The sequence below is a fragment of the Capricornis sumatraensis genome, chromosome 6, assembly GCF_032405125.1.
Source record: "Capricornis sumatraensis isolate serow.1 chromosome 6, serow.2, whole genome shotgun sequence".
In the NCBI taxonomy this organism is placed as follows: domain Eukaryota; kingdom Metazoa; phylum Chordata; class Mammalia; order Artiodactyla; family Bovidae; genus Capricornis; species Capricornis sumatraensis.
The window spans coordinates 110,791,250-110,807,212 of NC_091074.1; the positions used below are offsets into that span (position 1 = coordinate 110,791,250).

General features: G+C 37.7%; 1 protein-coding gene across 2 annotated transcripts in view; it reads left to right on the plus strand.

Moving 5' to 3' along the window:
• The window catches only part of KIAA1958 (KIAA1958 ortholog), a 65,728-nt gene that overhangs the window by 24,211 nt on the left and 25,554 nt on the right, over window positions 1-15,963 (plus strand). The window contains exon 2 of one of the 2 annotated variants that reach the window (XM_068974698.1): window positions 6,925-7,008. The exons of the other annotated variant lie outside the window; for it this stretch is intronic. Coding sequence (XP_068830799.1) covers window positions 6,925-7,008 — 84 coding nt within the window. The remainder of the gene's footprint in view (window positions 1-6,924; window positions 7,009-15,963) is intronic. 2 annotated transcript variants of the gene reach the window in all.

Genomic DNA, 15,963 nt, shown 5'->3' on the forward strand with positions numbered 1-15,963 from the left:
TCAGTACAGTTGGTCTAAAGTAGATTGTATAATTATGCATACAAAGTTATCTCAGTAACTGTCCTTTCAGCTTTGATGTTACTTCGGTCAACAAAATATGAATGATTATTGAATGCTCCTACTTCTCAAGAGCTTTTTCAGACCCTGGGATTAAAGCAGCAAAGTCCTGGCTTTTACAGAGCTCACAGCTCACCTGGGCAGAGATAAATGCTAAACAGGTTGTTGAGTAAATATATATTATGTTAGATGGTAGTAGGTATATGGAAGAAAATAACAGCTTAAGAGGAGTAGAGAATGTCAGAGGTGAGAGATGTTGGGTTGATTTTTTTTAAGTAGCTTCTACTTTTTGAAGTAGCTTTCTTAGCATGTGGAGGATCTTTGTACTTAGTATATTCGGTCTCCTTTTCTTAATATATATCTTTATAATTACTATATAAGACTCTCTAAGTGTCCATCCTACTGGCCTGGCTTTATTCCCCACTCCAGCCCTTCTCCCACTCGCAAACCAGGATCAGTGTTTCACAGTCCTCATGAACACAAACCTTGCCATCCCTTGCCCTTTGCTCATGCAGTTTCTTCCTGGAATGTCCTACCCTCCCGTTCTGCTTAACCAAGTGATGCCTATCCTTTAATACCTAACCCAAATCTCTGTTCCCCCATCGTATAGAGCTCCAACCCATCTCAAACTCATTTTGACTTCTCTCTCTTTTCTTTCTGAATTCCTGTAGGACCTGCAACTCATGCCACAAACTCAGTGCCTAATTACACAATCATGCATGGTCTTTTTATTAGTTTTATGTGTGTTTCTTATCTCTTCTAATGATGATCCCATCTGTGTAAGCATCAGAGACTTGCCTTTGTCGACAAGTCGTCCTAAAATGCTAGGTGGGGCACAGTGTGTACTCACACATGTGGATTAAATATTAATTCCACTGCAGCCTCATAAATATAAATCTGCTCACCAGATTTCTTTTACTTTCTTCTTTACTTTTCAAATTTAAAATATACTTTTATTTAATAAGCTTATGGGCTTATCTTTCACTGGTTTATAAAGAGAATTTGAACATCATTTCTCTATCAAGTAAAAAGACAAAATAGTCTTCTTGATTGAATTAAAAAGAAGTTAAACATCAGGAAATGTTTAAATGTTTCTTGTTGCTTCAGATGTATGGCTTTAATAAAATCACAAAAGGGATGAGATAGGTAAGTTTATTTTTTGTTAAACTGAGTGCCACAGCAGTAGAAGTAAACCCTCTGAGTTTAAATCTAATATAAATCTCCTCAGATTAAATGAGAACACAAGATACCGAACTAGTTACCTGTTTTTTCATGCTATCTCCTAACAAGGGAGGAAATAATTGGATTGATGGGGCATGGAGACTATGTAAATAAGTACAGAAAAACTCTCTGCATAAAAACTTCATGCAGGCTTTCCAAAGAGTCCCGGGGCCCTTCTCCAAATCATAGATCCCTTGAAAGTAATTTAAAACCTTTCAGTCTGTTGGCTACATTTGTCAAAGGCCCATTTCACTACACTAGTTTTATGGGATGACTTCTCCTTTTTAGAAACTTTGAGCAAGTTTTAGTAATAAATATTATGGCAATAAATATTATGGATGGTGCAGGCAAGAAATAAGCAACCGTTGATCTGAAGAACCAAGGCCACTCACATCTTCTGTGTACTAAGGTTACCCACTCAACCTACTTACAGCCGAAACCATACTGGTGATAGTGATAGCAAGCACCCCTAAAACAGTAGCCCAGCAGGCTTATGTGGTGAGAAGGGAGGTAATCTAAACTGAAGGTCTGGGGGAGAGGCAGACCTTTTTAAAATCCATTTTTGCAAGCCATGCATATCCAAAAGTTCTCCCTTTTTATATCAGACTTAGACCAAAATTCAAGATATTGAGTCGTTTAAAATATATGTGGAGGATCTGTGGATTTAAAACTATTAGTACATATTCAGGCAGTCTTCAAACCCAGTCATCATTTGGTAGCTCTGGGGTGCTGGAACACATGCTGGCTACTCAGAATTCACAGATGATAAATACATGAAAAGCAATGTAATTAATGGGGCATAGAGACTATAAATAAGTATAGAAAAGCTATCTGCTTTAAAACTTCATATCTTTCCTAATACCCTTTCTTGGAGGGGAGGTGGGGGTTGACTCGGACGTTCTCTTGTTGTTCCCCCCCGGCTCTGACCTTCTGCTTCCACTGAAGAGGTTCATATTATGGATCATTTCATTGTCTGGGATTGTTTCCACCAGCTCATCTAGATATGAACTAACCCCTGTTTTAATATAGAGCAGAGTTTGTTGAAGATTTTCTTAGCATGGGAGGAGATAGGTTTATATCATAACAGAGTATTACAAATCTGACCATGTAGTTTTCTGAGCAGCCAGTTTTGTTAGGGTAAAATGCAGTGTATTAATAATGACTTACAGACACGACCCAGCAACATCCGGCCTGTGGGTTTTCAGACCTCTCCTCGTGCCTCTCTCCTTCGGATCCCTTTTCTCCAGGCACACTGATGCTCTTTCAGGTCTCCTAACTCAGTTTCCGTTGCAGGAGCTTCTCGCGCTGTTCCCCTGCTCTTCCTCCTGTACTCTGTGTGATCGGCTTCTCATTTTCAAGTCTCACCTGAAAGGTCTTCTTAGAGTCCTCCCTGGAACATCCATCCTTAAGCAGGTCATTTAACTCTTTTTCAGAGTACTGAGTTGTTTTTCTTCATAGCACTTGTCAGTTTGTCTAAAATTTATTTATTTGTGTTATTGTCTGTTTCCCTCAGTCTGTGATGCATTCCACAAAAACACTCATCCATTCAGACTCAGTTTACTTAATTCCTGACATGTTTTAGTTACTTATTAAGTGTGCTTGAAATGCGGCGGGCCCAGCAGGACTTGATGGATTAGCTGTGGCAGGGAGGGAAAGCAGGTGTCAAGGGTGGCACTCGGGTTTCAGGCTAGGGAACATAGGCTGGTGGTGAAGGCACTGACTGAGTGGAAGAGCAGATTTGTGGAGACAGGGCTAAGCTACGTTTTAGGTCTGGGTACTTAACATTGATTAGGCCGTTCGGTATGTGCGGGTCAAGGTAGGCGTAGGAAACGTGATTCTGATGCTTACTCATTCATCTTTTGTAGAACTTCGTTTCTAATTATTAAATGCACGATCTGTTTAGAAAATAAAATTTGTGCTTGCATATTTTGGACTGCCACCTTGTCGTCTTCATCCAGTTTTCAAGACCTTTGGGATTTTACCCACATTCAGTTTTAAAAATTTGTTATTAATCACAACTTCCTTGATACAATAAAAGCATTTTGCTCATCTCAGTGCATTTTTTTTCATTAATGACAGTGGCTCATTTAGTTTGCCTGCTAAACCATATACATACTTCTTTTAAGAAAATAAAAAGTGATCTTTATCTTTGTGTTGAAAACAATTTTTGTTGTTATTTAGAATCAAAATTCTATTTCTTACCACATACATTCAAGCAAAATGTCATGAAGTTTGCTGAGTTTTTGATGAATGCCAGAATCTTTCAGGAATGTAACACTGCTTCATAGAGTATATTTCATGGATCAGAAAGCATTCAGTGAACACTTATGGGATCCGTGTTACATGCAAGGCACCAAGTCAGGGACTAGAAGTTGCAGCAGTTGGAAATTGCCTGGCGGTTGTGGTTGAGACTCTGCGCTTGCAATGCGGGGGCCCAGTTCAACCCTGATGAGGGAACTAAGACCCCACATGCTGTGTGGTGTGGGCCAAAAATAAAATTTTAAAGATTAACTGAAGTTGCAGCAGTCTCATTCAGATACAAAGAGCTGGATCAAAATTCTGACTTCTCTTTGAGAGCACTTCAAGACAAAAAGAAGCAGAAATAAACATTTTCTCAAATAAAACTAGAAATCTTCGGCTGGAACCATGGTATGTAAAGAAAGGCTGCCAAATGCAGTGATGAAACAGGGATTTGGATATGCTGCTAACAGAAGTATGACTGTAACTATCAAATGGAGGTGTGAGACCTCAGTTTTATTCTGCTGAGTGGCAGAATTAACAGTCACTGTTGGGCTTCTCTTGTGGTAGCACTTCCATAGCAGGGACCATGGGTTTGCTCCTGGGACAGGGAAGTTCCACATGCAGTGGGATGTGGCCAAAAAATGAAAAAATTAATAATCACTTTTAAAGACCTGGAATGGGGAGCTTGAGTTAGTGATCAGAGCTTCCCTGGACCCTGTTTGACACCAGAGAGGAGTAGAGGAAGCAGGGCTGAAAGGAGAACCACATGCACTCTTGCTGTCTTTGCAGGAAGTCACTTGCCATGGTGATAGACAGTGGAGAGATGCTTGAGTTTATGGCTTGGAAGGGCACACGGTGCACCAGAAGGAAAAAAGGTGGATGCACAGTAAAGTTATAGCCATTCACAGATAAAGGCATAATCATTTAGCTACGCAGCTCCCACTCCTATAATGCAATCAAGAGATCCCTAAGGGAGAAGGATTATGCTGACCGTTGCCTTCTCTACAACCTTGATCGCCTCTGTTAATTAACAGCTACATGGCTGTCTAGGGGAAAATATGTTAGTACCTGCCTTAAACTAAATTTAAATTTTATTTGGCTTCTCAAAGTCTTTGATATCCCCAGAGTACATAACACAATAGGTTTGAGATGGAAAACTCGATCTTCATCTGAGAAAAATAAGTTTTAGAGAAGAGTCCATGTGAAAGTTGACGAACTGGAAATGTTTCCCCTAAAGTTGTCTGTGAATGCTTATTTCTGAAAAAGTCTTTGTTTAAAGTTTGAAAACTTGTGATAAATGTTTGAACAAGTAGCCACAATGAACAGATGTGCTGACCACTTTGGCTTTGCATGTAAACAGGGAAGTCAGCGTGGTAAAAGGTTAAGGTAGCTTCACCTTCCTAATGGAAAGATACACATTTTTATTGTTGATCCAGAAACAGTTTCAACTGGAAGAAGATAGCACAGCCGAAAGTTAAGTCTAATGAAGCGTAAAATACACTGTTGTGTATTGGAATTTTGGAAGTAACTCAAAAATATGCCTATAAAAATATCGAATTAGCTAGTTTAGTGATTTTTTTTCATTTTATAAAGTTATGAGGACTTTAGCGGTTATACCTTACAACTGTCATTTTAAAATAATATGGACATTCATAAATGTGTACAATATAAAAATAGTGTACTTTATGAATAAAATTCAATTTACTAGAAATTTTATTTTTCTTATTGTTTGTGGTTATTTCAAAGACTTCCCACCGAACAGCCTTACAGATTAATGTTTTCCTAAATAGGATAATTGGGATAAAATAATTTTATACTTTATAGAGTCAGAAATTATGTTTTTATGTTGTTTTAAATTAACCTCAGTGTTTGCCTCTCAACATCCTTAGGATGGTTTCATTTTTAGAATTTCTGAGTTTCACCCAGACCATGTCTGACGTAATTGTGGTAATTTTGACAGATGTTTTCATTGTTAATATTAACATCCCAATTTTAAATTACATGTTACTGAGAGGAAATTATTTCAATGATACCATTGGATTTAACCATTGTTTTAAAAAAATCTAGTAAAACAGAGTAGAGCTTCCTTCATAAGCCGTAAACACTTTAACTTTTTTCTCAAAGTGTGTTCTCTTGACCCTTACCCTGAGCATAGAGGTGTTAGTTTAAATGCAGATTCCTGGGCCTGTACCTAGGAATCTGATTTTAATTGAGCATCTTACGTGATTCTGAAACTTACTGAAGTGTGAGAACCGCTATTCCAGAGCAACATTACTTAATCATGAGTGATTCATAATGGAAAGAGGTACCTCCAGTCTTAGGTGGCAGAATATAAATAATAAATTAATAAAATAAAACTATCCAGGAAACTACCTCCTTCCTTATATCTTGTTTATAATAGCCTTACTCAGATTTCATTGTCCTGTCTTTATAGCTATGAAGTTTTATCCTCATTACTTTCCCAAAACACCAAATTTTTTGTGTGTTGAAATATAGTTGATGTACAGTATTATATTAGTTTCAGGTATATTACACAATTATTTGACATTTGTATACATTATGAAATGATCACCACAGTAAATCTAGTAACCATCTGTCCCTATACACAGTTATTATACTATTCATGGCCATACTCCTCATGCTGTGTATTTCATCCTTGTGAATTATTTATTATATATACCTCTTACTCCCCTTCACCTATTTTGCCCCCCCTCCCACCCCTTTACCATCTGACAACTACCCATTTGTTCTCTGTGGGTCTGTTTTCATTTTGCAAAACATAGAATATTTTTTATCACTCTTTATAATCTGCCCTGTAATTACATACAGAATATTTATAAACTGGGTTTACCTGAAATGCTGTAGAATGTCACATTAACTGCTATAAATGATCTATTTAGTAATTATTAAATATAGATCTCTATAGAGTTAATGCTGAATAACAAATTTGAATGTTTTTGTTTTAATTCAATAAAATGGAACCACTACAACCTCTGGTTTCACAAATGAAGTGGTTCAAAATGAGTATGTTGCTCTCATGGGGCCCTTGCACACTGCATTAGGATAAATAGCACATTTCTATTTTCTTTTCTTTCCCCCCTAAAACAAAGGCTACCTCTAATTTCACTCTTTCCACAAATCTTCGTGCACTAAACTATGTGCCAGTGACATGAGAAGCTCGTTTTGATGATACTGAGTCATCTCATGTCTAGTACATCATTTGTGAAACTGAAGTTGGCTATTATAATGCAACAGGTATGTAAATAACATTTATCAGTGATCTCTGTAAAATTGTTTCCTTCTTCCCCTTTTCATTATAAAAGGAAACTTTATTTCAGAGTAGAAAGTGCATTGTCTGAACTCATGAACACCCTCTCTATCCCTCCCCTCCCCAATTTGTTGCAGACCAGGATGAAAGAGCAGCTGAGCTCAGCAGGGAGCAGAACGAGAAAACCATCCGGAGCACGCAGACTGCGCTCCGCAATTTCCGGGAGTTCCTCATCTCCAAGTATCCTTCTGAAACAAGAGAGATTTATGTCATCCCTTGCAAGGAGTTGGATGCCTACCTTGCCTCTTTCTTTGTGGATGCCAGGCAGAAGGATGGATCCGAGTATGAACCTAACAGCTTGGCCAATTACCAGTGTGGACTTGAACGGTACCTAAAAGAACACAGATATGGCTACAGTATCACCAGGGATAAGGAATTCAAACGCTCCCAAGAGGCACTCAAACAGAAGCAGATTGAACTCCGCTGCAAAGGAAAAGGAAATAAGCCACACAAGTCCATGAAGCTCACCTTTGCTGATGAGCTCATTCTGCGAAAGAGAGGGCTGCTAAGTCGCTATAACCCTGAGGGTCTGCTCAACCTCGTCTGGCTCAACAACACAAAAGCTTTTGGGCACTGCACAGGCTTCCACGGGTCTACCTTGAAGTGGGGTGACATTCGGCTCCGGGTAACAGAGACGGGACTGGAGTACTTGGAGTGGATGGGCCAAGACGCTGGCGACCTAAATGCCAAAACCAAGAGAGGGGGCACAGACTCCCGTGTGTATGCCACCCAGCACGCGCCACAGACCTGCCCGGTACAGGACTATAAGGAGTATGCCCAGCGGCGGCCTCCTGCCATGCGCTATGAGGATGCCCCTTTCTACTTGTCCATCAAGCCAGTCGTGAACTTGGCGGCTCTGCATTGGTACAACTGCCAGGCCCTCGGCAAGAACAAGCTGGCCAAGATGGTGAAGACCATGTGCGAGAAGGGGAACATCCCGGGCAGGAAGACCAACTTCAGTGTGTATCAGAGCTGCAGCACCTTGTCCGAGGCCCAGAGCAACCAGCTGGTGCTTATCTGTAACAATCTGAGCCAGCAGGCCGCCCAGTCAGTGGCGGGGCACTCCAACAGTGGCAATTTCATCGTCTCTGCCTCCTATGACTCGTCCTCAGACACGGCTTGACCAGGTGGCTTGAGCAAGATCCCAGTCTGGTTATTGTGTCCAGACAAACTGTAATTAAGCACTGGTTCTTGTTCCCTTTCCTCTGCCCTCAGTATTAACTTTATACAAATATAAATATATAATATATTTTTCTTTTTACAAATAAGTCAATGGAGATAGTTTAGTATTACTGACATAGTATTTATAGGCTTAAAACAAATGTACTTGTGGTGATGAAATGTAATTACTGTTATAGACTTTACAAAACCATATTCTCAGGCAACACAAACTAGAGAAGGAATTTCGTTTTGGGGTTTTTTTTTAAACTGTCAGAAAGGAAACTGAGAGTCAGCCTAGATGCTTGTGTCCTCAACTCTTGCTTTTCCTTCCCACCCCACCTCTCATTTTTAGTCTATTTAATAAATGGCAGTATCTTTTTAATTTTTAAAATTCTCCATTAATCAGGAGGAGACAACACTAACTTTCCTGCTTACACAAAACTGTCAGGTCCAGAATATGAAAATGTTGATATAAACTGGACAGATTTTTATATGCTTTTTTTTAAAAGAATAATTAGATTTTAACTTCTCTGCCTCATTTTTTTCAATTTATGAAAATCTAGATGTTTAGCTAACTTGTTGTGGGGGCAAAGAGGGTTAGAAGATGGGAATAAAGGTGCCATTCTTTTTAGAAGCTATATAATTTTTAATATGCAAAGTCCAATATTATGGCAAAAAAGACTGTTACTAGCTCATTTTTATTACTCTTGAACCTGGATAGAATTTTTTAGTTGTTTTCTAAGAAATCAATGTAAATGAAGTTTTATTATCAGATTTACAAGAAATTTTAAAAACTACCAAAGCTTTGAAATGTTCCCAAGCATTAGATTGTGTATCAAACATAGAGAGTAGAGAATGGAAAAGTCTTACTGAAAATCGAGAAACACTAGTCAAGACCACAAAAAAACTTACACTCTTCGAACCCCAAATCCCGACTTGTTTATTAGGACTGAATTTCAGTCTGTTTTCGCAAGGGGATTGTTTGACTCTGTCGTTGAGATCAAAGGAATATTGACACACACTTTAGGTAACATTTTGTTATCAAATTTAGTTCAATTCAAAGCACTCTTGAAAATGTGCTGTTTCTGCTACAGTAAATATAAATGCATTTATGTGTGATAATCCTGCGATCATAATAATTATAATTTTGATTAAGCAACCCTTCGTGGTGGTTTTTCCAAGGTCTTTATTTTTAAGCCTGTGGTGAATTATTGCTTGAGATACTTTAACAATAATAAAAGAGTTTAGATGAGCAAGATTCCTATCCTGTATAATCATTAACACATTAAAAAAAGTCCTAATCTTAATTGTTTTGTTGGATCTGGGCTTCCTGTTGGCAAGTATTTGTTCTTCAAAGCATCCTTGTAATTCACGTTAGCTAGGAAGGTAGATGGCATTTTATGTTTTAATTATACGACCAGGACAAATTTTGTTTTGATTTACTTTGCTGAGTCATCCTGTTAGCTGAGCTTTCCCATGACCAGGCAGCTCTTCCCAACACTAAGTCATAAACACATAAACCCATTTCTCTAAATTGTGACCTTTCCTTTGGCTTAGGAGTGGGAAGTCTGCCACGGCCTTTGTGTTAAGCAATCAACTTCATTTCATGACTTTTCTGTCATAGAGAAGCAGCCAAAAGCAAGACCAGAAGATACCTGTCTTTGATTTTTTGTGTTAGTGATGACAATAGCCACTAGTTTTGAGCCAGTCTCTGTGCCAGCAATGTGTGTGCTAAGTGACGTACATGCTCTCCTTATAGAAGCAGTACTAATTTATGAAAATTAGAAAACAAAATACTTATAAATCTGCTAGCCAAAAATAACCACTGTTAATATTGTGTTGGCCAGAAAGTTCATTCGAGTTTTCCCATAACATCCTATAGAAAACCCAAACAAACTTTTTGGCCAACCCGTTATTTTGGTAACTATATATTCAGATTTCAGTACATACATATTTATTTCTGTATATGTAATCTTTAATCCTTTCCACAACTTTGAAAAGAAGGTTAATTATCTCCATTTTACCTTGAGATCAGTCCATAACAGGTTATATGCTAAGGAGATGGTACTGTCGTCTGACTCCAGAGTTTTTTCTGTTTACCTGAGTTCCAGCCTGTAATTAGTTTCCAGTGATTTGAGCCAGAGATGGGGACACGATGTCTTCCCATCTCTCAGGTCTATCTGATTAAAAGGAAGACTGAGTGATCTTTCAGGATGGCACACTGTCCCCTAGTCGCCCCTCTTCTGCTTAATTTGAACCGCAGAGCCTCATTCTCCCTGTTCTTTTAAAAAACATTCCTCTTATTCTGTAGTGGGCTCAGAAGTGCACGTGACAGCCTACTGTGGAAGATCTTTAAAAAAAATTTATTTTTTTAACAGGTTACCTCTCATAAAAGATTTAAATTGTGCATTTTGTTTTTGCATTGACATACTTTCAAAAATTCTTAATTTGTTTTTTGACAGCAAAGTAGGTTTGTCATGGGAAGGTTAGTCAGTATGCTCTTAGAAAGCAGAACTAGGAAATTTCAAATTTCTATTTGTGTATATTGAGGTACGAAAGTGAAAAGCTCCTGTTTAATCCTCTAGCATTTTCATTTGGAAGAATGCAGATTGTGAATTTTTTTTACTTATTTATATTTTGCTTTGGTAACTTAAACCAAATAGGAACGTTGTGACATGATTTAGAAAACTGTCTTCCGAAGAGTGACTTGGTAGAATTTTCACTGAATTATGTTATCTCTTTGGGATAGTTAAATTATGAAAAATTATTGGCAGCTACCTCTAAATTTTGTGTTTTTGTATAAACGATACTGAGGATATACTACTGCCAGATGCCATTTTATTATTTGTTATTTTAACTTTAAAAAACGTACATCCATATTGTGGCAGTAGTAGATGCCAAAATCGTGTTTGTGCTTTAGCAAAAATACAGCAGTCCAGCAGTCTTCACTATAACTGAACGTGTTGCCTTTCCAGGCAGTCCCATGGTTCATACAAAAACAATAAGACCATGTTTGCAAAGTTTACACTTTAAGGTCAGTGTAATGTCATGTAAGACATTTTCTAGTGCCCCTCCAATGCCTGCAAGTTCGGCTCTGTCTACAACAAAAATGCCAAACCCATTTGTCAGCATTTGGATGACATAGCTGCAGAGTTCAGTTTTTCCTCTATATTCATGTGGGTGACTGGCTATTGAACATCACAGATGGTAGCAGTTTTTTTTTTTTTTTAATCAAACATAGTGCTTGAAAGGTTAGAGATATTCAGGATGTTTATCCAACAGAACTTATTCTTAAGAGTCCATCTGTTTCCATGGTTAGGGCTGGTCTGAATATGATTTATAATATATCAGGTACTTGAAGTATTTTTATTATAGTTATTTTTCCCTATGTTAAATCACTTCTGATCTACAGAAGAATGGTCGAAGTGAAGATCAGGTCTCCTTTCATTGAATTAATTTATCTAAGTCACATGGCTTAGGTTCTAGGTGCCGTGAAATCAGATGACTTTAAGATGAAAGTTTATAGTCATATCATCAAATACTTGAAAACCTAGTGTCTAGAGACTAAGAGGGGTACAGAGATGTATAAAATAGTTCCTGCCTTCAAAAGGTTTATAAAAGATACTGTGATGAAAGTTTGATTTCATTTTTGAGAGCCCAGCAAAATGCTCTATGCCAGGGCTATTTTACATAGTTTCTCGAACTTTGTACTCCTACCGTCTGACCATTATTTAGCCATTTAATGTGTTGGTTTGTTGTAGAATATGTAATACTGCTTTGAGTATTTTGTGATGGATCTTCCTTAGAGCCTGTTTTAAAATCGGTAATAAGACAAAGCCATTTCTACACCATCCATCGTGTTTACACAGAGGCACACACATGCATAGGAGTGTGCAGAGGACCGTCAGTGGGTGCCAGTTATCCCAGTTACTATGTTCTTACAGTGTACCCTGGTACTGAGTGCCTCTGGATTGTTTCATTTAATTTTTGCAATTGTCCTGTGAAAGGATCATCATTTCTCTTTTATAAATGAGGAAATCCAGAGAAGTCAAATAGGTTGCCCACATCACTTAATACATAAGGGCATCAGGAGCTGAAACTAGATCCAGATACCATTAAGCACTGGCCTTTTCTGCTGTAGCTGCCTGTTCACCAGATGATTTACTGTGCTTCTGTGGACTCTCTGAAGTGATGAATTATAAATGGAATTCCTGGTGTAATAAAATCATGCATATTTTTTCAACTCTCAATTGAGAGCAGTGCCCTCACCTGGCTGTTTGTTGGCATAAAATTGTATAAGCCCCTCTAACTGTGGTTCTTTTGAGATGAAACATTCAGCAAAGTTTTTCCTTTTTTTTTTTTTTGCTTAGCTATGAATAGAGAGCAAAAGTTTGTATCATTCTTTAAAGAACTCTTAGTTTTGTCTTCTGGTGAATGTGAATATGCACAAATAATTATATTTTTAACAAATGGTTGTCCTTTGTTTTTACCCCATGTAAACCAAAAATCCTATTTCTAAAGAGTTTCTTCTAATTTAGACAGAAAAGGGGAAGGTTCTAGGCAGAGGGAATATCTCTCTTAAGCCCAGGAGCTGATATTGTCATCCACCAGATACTGAATATTGATTGCCAGTCTGCCAGAAAGTTTAGTCTTCTCTCCAAATCAGTGCTAGCAAATTAACTATTTAATAGAGGATTTTGTTATTATTTTGTTTTTGTTTTTTAGTCAGTCAGAATGGTTTTTAACAGAAAGCCTGGTGGCTTAGACGGTAAAGAATCTTCCTGCAATACAGGAGACCCAGGTTCGATCCCTAGGTTGGGAAGATCCCCTGGAGAAGGGAATGGCTACCCACTCCAGTACTCTGGGAATTTCTGAAAAACTCCATGGACAGGAGAGCCTGGTGAGCTACAGTCCATGGGGTCACAGAGTTGGATATGACTCAGCTACTAACACATTGTGGGAAAATGCTATCCTGTGATTCTCAGTATCGGAGATCAACTAGAACCACTCAAATTTTTTCTGCTTTGACTATCTCCACAGTTTTAGATATTAGAGACAAACATTTCTGATTTTAATCAGCTTTCTTCTGATTAGTTTTCTTTATCTACAGGAAAGGAACGTTTTGATCTTTGTTCCTCTGGCCAAAATAAAGCTGTACTATTTAACATCTATAGATAAAAACTCTCTACTGTGTGATAACAGAAATAAATTTCTAAACCTAGGGAGAAAAATCTGGGAGAGTGTATGATAATTTATTACAGTAAGGTATTTTTAAAAGGTTTATTCATGAAAAAGTAGTTATAAATACTAAGGAATTAACAAGTTCTTTATCAATCAGTGTGAAAGATCTCTCTCAAATAGAACTCCTTTATACAAGGTATTATATATCTCTCCATATCTATCCTATGATGTGATGTAGTTACTTACTAAGAAACACATCATTGGCAAGGGCATCCTCGATCATTTTTTGTTTCATTTTTCCCTTAATGCATGGTATTCAAATAATTGCTTCTTCTCCCCATTGAATTTGGCTGAGGTGATGAATGCATAGCTTCTCATAAGGCAAAGTGATAAAAATATGATTTTAAAAGATCTTGTCATGGAACATTCTGGGATAAAGAAATGTACTACATGATCATCCTTTGGTGGTAGGTGTGATTTTTTAAATATATCTATTTATTTGGTTGCACTGGGTCTTAGTTTGGCATGAGGTATCTGGTTCCCTGACCATGGATTGAAGCCAGACCCCCGGCGTTGGGAGCTCAGGGTCTTAATCACTGGACCGCCAGAGAAGTCCCATGGTGGCCAATGTATTTCTAATGATACAAAAACAGAAGAGAGGGGATGCTTTTGCTAAACTGCCTGCAACTCTGATTTCACTTTCTAGACAGAAAAGGAAGATAATCAAAATCTCTCCTACACCACCCTGTTTGTGAATTGACTGATTGGGCCTGCCAAGGCTGAAGGAAACACATAATTTGGTATTGAAGATTGCATTAGTTTTTGAAAGAAAGCATTGTAATACATTGAAATTGTGTTTTTATGTAAACCATGACTTTATTGAATTAGACTCTATAATTAGGTCATAGTGCTAATTTGATCAGAATATTAATTACGTCAGAGTATTAAAGTAACCATCATCTTTATTGAGTGAATTATAGTCATAGAGGCTAGACCTAGAAACGGAGAAGGCAATGGCAACTCACTCCAGTACTCTTGCCTGGCAAATCCTGTGGACAGAGGAGCCTGGTAGGCTGCAGTCCATGGGGTCTCTAGGAGTCAGACACGACTGAGCGACTTCACTTTCACTTTTCACTTTCATGCACTGGAGAAGGAAATGGCAACCCACTCCAGTGTTCTTGCCTGGAGAATCCCAGGGATAGGGGAGCCTGGTGGGCTGCCATTATCTATGGGGTCGCACAGAGTCGGACATGACTGAAGAGAGTTAGCAGCAGCAGCAGCAGCAGACCTGGAAAGGACCTAAGATCATCTGGCCTGGTGATTTTCAGTGCTGTGAAGAGTCACCATGTCTTCTTAGGAGGAGGGGGCAGGGAGGGCAAACAGATGGATGGAGATTGCATAGGGAACACTTTCTAAAACAGATCTCCCAGGAATTCTCATGTTCCCTGTGCTCCTGACTTCTTAGGTGGAGGCTCACTAGACTGATGAACTACCTCTATTACATATCCTTCTTGTGTGCCAGGCTGGAAAACAAGATTAGAAACATCTCATCTAATCCATCCCTCTTGTTTTATAGGAGAGAGAGAGGCAGCCCCTGAGAGATGAGATGAACACCCAGGTGTACACACTTTGTTAGAATCAGAGCCAAAGTATAATCCAGACACCCTGACTTCCAGTCTGTAGATAGGGCTCAGAGAGGAAGAACAACCCTACATTCCCACTGAGTAAGAAGGGGCATCCTTTTCTTGTTTTGAAAATTGTAATAGTTTTTTAAGCTCTCAAGTTTCTATTAAGAAATAGATTCAAACTGCCAGTTTCCAGATAGGCTATTTTGCATGTGAACTTTTACATTTCATTGTGTAATGTTATACCTGGATTACAGCAACTTCTTTTGAGATTTGATGGGATAATCCTTAAATATAATCAGTCATCTTTTACTTTAACATCTTTCAGCCTACCCCATTTATATTCAGTTTTCATTTCTAGAGGAGCAACAAACTACAGTTTTCAAATATGTGAATTCCAGTCATAGATTATGAACTTAAAAAAGTAACTTTTTATTTAAACTGGTATTCTTTTGAGTATCCAGATATATAGCATCTGTATTATTGGTTTTGAATGTACTCTGCCCTTTTTTAGTCTATGGAAAGTTTTTAGTTTGTGGGTACAATCATCTTAGAGGTTTGGGACATCTTGAATCAAAACGATTAAATTTTTATCAATATAACTAGGATTTTGTGAAGTGTATTTAGAGATAGAAAGGGGAAAGAATGGGAACTAATAAAAGCCTGCAGCAGGAAGATATACAAATATGAACTATTTGTAAATTTCTATATTATCCAGATTACTCTTCTAAACAAGAATTCAAACAAGTATACTTTAAATCTCACAAATTTTTATTTTGTAAGTTATATTTACCAGATCATAGTTGATGGTGAAAGATGAAATTTTAAGATGTTAAAAGGTACAGTGAAATTATTTGTCTTTTGAATGCAGAGTTGGATTTTTCTAGGGTTCTAATGTTCTTTGTATTACACTGGAATTAGACATTTTTCCATCATTACACTCATTTTAAGGAGCTTTGAAAATGCTTTGGCATAGTTTATTTATTTGTGGTAAGTAGAATTAGGAAGAATCAGCAATATAGAATCCTAACAGTATTTGTGCATACTGTATTTAAGTGATTTTTATGCCTGTTTACTTTCTGTGATTCTTAAATTTTATAAATCAAATACCTTAGCATACTTTCACTAGAAATTAATTTATAATTGATT